This window comes from Dicentrarchus labrax, unplaced genomic scaffold (genome assembly GCF_905237075.1).
Source record: "Dicentrarchus labrax unplaced genomic scaffold, dlabrax2021, whole genome shotgun sequence".
Taxonomy (NCBI): domain Eukaryota; kingdom Metazoa; phylum Chordata; class Actinopteri; family Moronidae; genus Dicentrarchus; species Dicentrarchus labrax.
Window position 1 is genome coordinate 27632843 of NW_026136702.1, and position 7820 is coordinate 27640662.

Sequence of the window (7820 nt, forward strand, 5' to 3'; positions counted from 1 at the left end):
ACACCAACAGCAGAGAAACTCCTGGAAGCCATTGCTGTATGCTAACCATAGACATATAACACACACTCTTCAGCCTGTTTCTGGTCACTGTTGTTCCTCCATACTGTTCTTTAAAACCCACCAAGACTCTTCTTCCTCTCTTTAGTCGCAGCTTCTTGTCGTATCCTGAGGTGTAACTCGGACTTTGTGGCTGCGACATTGGACCTGGGCAGCAGCAGCAGCAGCAGTGGAGGAGGAGGAGGAGGAGGAGGAGCAGCTCTCACCCGGGAGGCAGTAAACGCCGGTTACTGCAGTGCTCTGCGCTCCTACGCCATGTGCACTAAGCGGATGGCGCGGGCATGTCGTGGCGACCTGGCGTATCACTCTGCGGTTCAGGGCATCGAGGACCTGCTCATCCAGCACCGCTGCCCGCGGGCTGGACCGACCGCCCAGCCCCGGCCCCTCCCTCAGGGCACGCTGCTAGGAGACGCCTGCCTGTACGAGAGGAGCTTCTCCATCAGAGAGGGCCGCACGCCGGAGTACCTGCACTGCGGCGTGTTCGGAGACCCGCACATTCGAACCTTCAACAACGACTTCCAGACGTGCGCCGTGCAGGGGGCATGGCCTCTTGTAGACAACGAGTACCTGTACATACAGGCCACCAGCTCGCCAACGAGAGGGGGGACACACGCCACAGCGCTCACGAAGGTGAGTCACAGAGTAACGTTACTGCATTGTATTTTATTACTTTAGTATTTTACTCTGCAGTCATTTCGTACCGTGTCACTTCGTCTGCTCACAGATCACCATCATCTTTAAGAACTGGCGCCAGTGCGTCGACCAGCAGCTGTATCAGGCGGAGCTCGATAACGTACCCGCTGCGTTCGCTGATGGCTCGGTGTCGAGCGGCGAGCGGCGAGGTCATCACAGCCTGACGGTCCGGACTCAGAGTCCCGGCAGGCATGCAGAGATCCGGGCGGCTCACATCGGTACGCTGCTGGTGGTGCGTCAGAGTGGACGCTCGCTCGGCCTGTCAGTCCGCTCACCGCGTGGCATCGTTGAGGCCTTCGGCCCCGAGCAGGACCTGCAGCTGTGTGTATGGGGCTGCCCTGCCGCCCAGAGACTCAACACGCTCCGACCACCGCCACCGGACTTTTCCTCGACCACCAGCGCCCAGGCTCACTGCGCCGAGTTGCTTCCTGCCCGCGACGTCTACTACCAGGCCTGCGTGTTTGACCTGATCACCAGCGGAGACCTGAACTCCAGCGTGGCTGCCGTCAACGCGCTGCAGGACGCCACAAACATGATCTCTGATGCACAGAGAGTTCACCTGCAGCCCGTCGCCTCGGCCGAGCAGGGCCGAGCGCGACTGGACCTGATGCTGCTGCTGCTGCTGCTCGGCATGCTGGGAACTCTAACCGGAGCCTGAAGCTGCTTGTTTAACATGTGATGAACTAGCCGATGACATCACTCCACACACCTGTGGTCATGTGACTGCAGCAGATCCAACATGGCGTCCTGACGTGAGAGACTGCTGCCATCTGTTATTAGTTAATTAAACCAATCAGTAATCAATCTCCCTTTAACGGTACTTTCTTCTTCTACAGCGGTTAAAGACTATTATTGATTATATTATTGAATATAATCGGAGGATATTGGTTCTAATTAGTTTGATTGGCGATCTCTATAAACGATGAGCTGACTTTATTACACAGGAAGTCATTGAGTCTCTGACGCAGCGGCGGTATGTTGGGGGTGATACAGCGGGTCGGGGGGAGCTGGGCTCTTCCTGATAAACAGGATTTGTACATTTTGGTCTCTAGAAGAGTTTTGGGGGTTTTTGGGGGGGAAACGTCTGCATGTTGTGACGTCTTTGTCTTTTTTTGCAATAAAATTGAGGCTGAAAGTAAAAATGGTTATTTCTTTTTTTTTTGTTAAATAAAAACCGAAGACTGCTTGCAACTGAGGGAGTCGACGTTCTGTTACAGATTGATTGACTTTCATCATTTTCATCATCATCTTGGATTACGTGTAAACTTCGGCTACTGTTGATGTCTGTGTGTAAAGTTACGTATAGTTGGATATTAACAGTCAGACAGTCGTTATCTGGGGGATGTTTTACAGGCTCGGAGCAACGTCATTAACGAGCCTCCTCATCGGTTCGTGTCTCACCTCCGCTGAGAAAATCACAATACAACAGTACAGCATATTTAGATTTTGGCCTCTAGGCTCCGGCTCATCACTCCCCACAGATATGTTTCCATGGAGATATTGGGGAGTGATGAGCCAGAGCCTACAGGTGGATGCTGGGGTGGTGGTTAGGCTTACAGAGCAGAGGGAGAGCTGGGAAATTGTGCAGTTTAAATAGACCGCCAGAGTGGAAGGGTGCACTTGGTTAGTGATTACAGAGTGAGGCGTGTCGTGTGTGTATAGCAGCTCGAGTTGACTGCCTGAACTAGCTCGCAGGCTTCGCTCCATTTGTGTTTCTTGTGCAACTTTATAAAAGTGACTGCTGGACAACAAAGTGACACACACTGTATGTTCCAACGTCCATTCACTCCTCTTTGGGCTGGTTCAGATAAGGGTTTCAGTCTTCCAGGGGTATTTAGAGTCTGTAGATGGTAGGGTGAAGGTCTTCCAGTCGCAGTCACACAGGAGCTGACACTGACTGTAATTAATTGGACATATTAACACGTGTGGTTGCCAGCAGAAAGCCAACAGCTAACTTTAACATATAATGTTAACATTATGTGTGTTATAAGAATAGTAAATGAATGAGGCTTTACACAGAGCCAATCTCTCGTACCCAGGTACCCCCATGAGTTACAGTCCTCTGTGAACTTACCTGGTCATTTACAGGTAAAACGAGTCAGTCAGTGTGTTTCACTTTTACAGAAGTGTTGCTCAAAGCCTTTACAGTAAAGTGATCAGGTGACATTAGTCATCTTCCTCTCTGCAGAGGAATCATGATGACTGACAGGAAGAAGGAGGCAGGACCTCCACACTCACATATGAGCAGGTGAAGGGGGCGGAGCCTGCTGATTCAGGCAGAAAAATACTGATGAAGAAAGATGATGAAGGATTTCAGCCGTTCCGTTACATGTTTTTATGGTTCATTATATGTGAAATATGATTCCAGCTGTCAGATAAATGCAATAAATGTAACCTACTGGTTCCAACCTGCTCTCTCATCAATAAACTATTATATCATATATCATGTCCCACACTGTACTCCCCTACAGGAGCAGAGTCTGGGAGCTGCTTTTTTCTCCTCCCCTCTCCTCTTGTTTTTCTCCCCCCCTGTTCCCCCCACAAGTAATTTCCCCACGGGATTATTAAAGTATATCTGATTCTGATTCTGATTCTGATCTGATCAAGAACAGCTGATCAACTGATCAATGAACATAAACAGTGAACTCAATCACTACAGGAAGTTTGATTATTTCCTATGAATATTGATCAGAGATGAGTTTTCCTGATATACTGATCCATTCTCTGTCTGTATTCTGTATTTTTATTATTTGAACAATCAGACTTAATATTCTTCTTTCTGACAGATTCACTGTTTATTGATCGATCAGCTGTTTGCTTTCTAATGTAGAACAAGGCTGTTGATCAGCTCTGGTACTGTACACTGTGATCAATAATAATAATAACAGTTATTATTATTATTATTATTATTATATACATTGTGATCAATTCTTCATCTTTAAAGTTCAGATGAAATGAAAAATGGTACATCCTTTAAGATCACATCCAATCATATTTTATCTGTTTGCCAAAGAATTTCCGAAAACAAATTTATCTCTTTTTTTCTTCTTTTTTTTCTGTTATTTTTCTCTAAAATTCAATCATTGTGTCTTCCTGTGAAACTAAATATGACGCGTGCTTACGTCAGCATGAATAACTGATATCAACAAATAATATCCTTTACACTTTATTAACACTGTACAAACACAACTTTATTAACACTGTACAAACACAACTTTATTAACACTGTACAAACACAACTTTATTAACACTGTACAAACACAACTTTATTAACACTGTACAAACACAACTTTATTAACACTGTACAAACACAACTTTATTAACACTGTACAACACAACTTTATTAACACTGTACAAACACAACTTTATTAACACTGTACAGACACACAACTTTATTAACACTGTACAAACACAACTTTATTAACACTGTACAAACACAACTTTATTAACACTGTACAAACACACAACTTTATTAACACTGTACAAACACACAACTTTATTAACACTGTACAAACACACAACTTTATTAACACTGTACAAACACACAACTTTATTATCACTGTACAAACACAACTTTATTAACACTGTACAGACACAACTTTATTATCACTGTACAAACACACAACTTTATTATCACTGTACAAACACACAACTTTATTATCACTGTACAAACACACAACTTTATTAACACTGTACAAACACACAACTTTATTAACACTGTACAAACACAACTTTATTTACACTGTACAAACACACAACTTTATTATCACTGTACAAACACAACTTTATTAACACTGTACAAACACACAACTTTATTAACACTGTACAAACACACAACTTTATTATCACTGTACAAACACACAACTTTATTAACACTGTACAAACACACAACTTTATTAACACTGTACAGACACACAACTTTATTAACACTGTACAAACACACAACTTTATTAACACTATACAAACAAACAACTTTATTAACACTGTACAAACACAACTTTATTAACACTGTACAAACACAACTTTATTAACACTGTACAGACACAACTTTATTAACACTGTACAAACACAACTTTATTAACACTGTACAAACACACAACTTTATTAACACTATACAAACAAACAACTTTATTAACACTTTACAAACACAACTTTATTAACACTGTACAAACACACAACTTTATTAACACTGTACAGACACACAACTTTATTAACACTGTACAAACACACAACTTTATTAACACTGTACAGACACACAACTTTATTAACACTGTACAGACACACAACTTTATTAACACTGTACAGACACACAACTTTATTAACACTGTACAAACACAACTTTATTAACACTGTACAAACACACAACTTTATTATCACTGTACAAACACACAACTTTATTATCACTGTACAAACACACAACTTTATTAACACTGTACAAACACACAACTTTATTAACACTGTACAAACACAACTTTATTAACACTGTACAAACACACAACTTTATTAACACTGTACAAACACAACTTTATTATCACTGTACAAACACAACTTTATTAACACTGTACAAACACAACTTTATTAACACTGTACAAACACACAACTTTATTATCACTGTACAAACACACAACTTTATTAACACTGTACAAACACAACTTTATTAACACTGTACAAACACAACTTTATTAACACTGTACAAACACACAACTTTATTAACACTGTACAGACACACAACTTTATTAACACTGTACAAACACACAACTTTATTAACACTGTACAAACACAACTTTATTAACACTGTACAAACACACAACTTTATTAACACTGTACAAACACACAACTTTATTAACACTATACAAACAAACAACTTTATTAACACTTTACAAACACAACTTTATTAACACTGTACAAACACACAACTTTATTATCACTGTACAGACACACAACTTTATTAACACTGTACAAACACACAACTTTATTAACACTGTACAAACACACAACTTTATTAACACTGTACAAACACACAACTTTATTAACACTGTACAAACACAACTTTATTATCACTGTACAAACACACAACTTTATTATCACTGTACAAACACACAACTTTATTATCACTGTACAGACACACAACTTTATTAACACTGTACAAACACACAACTTTATTAACACTGTACAAACACACAACTTTATTAACACTGTACAAACACAACTTTATTATCACTGTACAAACACACAACTTTATTATCACTGTACAAACACACAACTTTATTAACACTGTACAGACACACAACTTTATTAACACTGTACAAACACACAACTTTATTAACACTGTACAGACACACAACTTTATTAACACTGTACAAACACAACTTTATTAACACTGTACAAACACACAACTTTATTATCACTGTACAAACACAACTTTATTAACACTGTACAAACACACAACTTTATTAACACTATACAAACAAACAACTTTATTAACACTGTACAAACACAACTTTATTAACACTGTACAAACACAACTTTATTAACACTATACAAACAAACAACTTTATTATCACTGTACAAACACACAACTTTATTAACACTGTACAGACACAACTTTATTAACACTGTACAAACACAACTTTATTAACACTGTACAAACACACAACTTTATTAACACTATACAAACAAACAACTTTATTAACACTGTACAAACACAACTTTATTAACACTGTACAAACACACAACTTTATTAACACTGTACAAACACAACTTTATTATCACTGTACAAACACAACTTTATTAACACTGTACAAACACAACTTTATTATCACTGTACAAACACACAACTTTATTAACACTGTACAAACACACAACTTTATTATCACTGTACAGACACACAACTTTATTAACACTGTACAAACACACAACTTTATTAACACTGTACAAACACAACTTTATTAACACTGTACAAACACAACTTTATTAACACTGTACAAACACAACTTTATTAACACTGTACAGACACACAACTTTATTAACACTGTACAAACACACAACTTTATTAACACTGTACAGACACACAACTTTATTAACACTGTACAAACACAACTTTATTAACACTGTACAAACACACAACTTTATTATCACTGTACAAACACAACTTTATTAACACTGTACAAACACACAACTTTATTAACACTATACAAACAAACAACTTTATTAACACTGTACAAACACAACTTTATTAACACTGTACAAACACAACTTTATTAACACTATACAAACAAACAACTTTATTATCACTGTACAAACACACAACTTTATTAACACTGTACAGACACAACTTTATTAACACTGTACAAACACAACTTTATTAACACTGTACAAACACACAACTTTATTAACACTATACAAACAAACAACTTTATTAACACTGTACAAACACAACTTTATTAACACTGTACAAACACACAACTTTATTAACACTGTACAAACACAACTTTATTATCACTGTACAAACACAACTTTATTAACACTGTACAAACACAACTTTATTATCACTGTACAAACACACAACTTTATTAACACTGTACAAACACACAACTTTATTATCACTGTACAGACACACAACTTTATTAACACTGTACAAACACACAACTTTATTAACACTGTACAGACACACAACTTTATTAACACTGTACAAACACACAACTTTATTAACACTGTACAAACACACAACTTTATTATCACTGTACAGACACACAACTTTATTAACACTGTACAAACACACAACTTTATTAACACTGTACAAACACAACTTTATTAACACTGTACAAACACAACTTTATTAACACTGTACAAACACAACTTTATTATCACTGTACAAACACACAACTTTATTATCACTGTACAAACACACAACTTTATTTTCACTGTACAAACACAACTTTATTAACACTGTACAAACACACAACTTTATTATCACTGTACAGACACACAACTTTATTAACACTGTACAAACACACAACTTTATTAACACTGTACAAACACAACTTTATTAACACTGTACAAACACAACT

The 7820-nt window shown here is 38.3% G+C and overlaps 1 protein-coding gene across 2 annotated transcripts in view; it reads left to right on the forward strand.

The window, feature by feature from the left end:
• Positions 1 to 1892, forward strand: part of hjv (hemojuvelin BMP co-receptor) — a 5119-nt gene extending 3227 nt beyond the window's left edge. For both annotated transcript variants that reach the window (XM_051378467.1, XM_051378461.1), the window contains exons 4-5: positions 146 to 687; positions 782 to 1892. In XM_051378467.1, coding sequence (XP_051234427.1) covers positions 146 to 687; positions 782 to 1408 — 1169 coding nt within the window. In that variant the 3' untranslated portion in view covers positions 1409 to 1892. The remainder of the gene's footprint in view (positions 1 to 145; positions 688 to 781) is intronic.
• The last annotated feature ends 5928 nt before the right edge of the window (positions 1893 to 7820 follow it).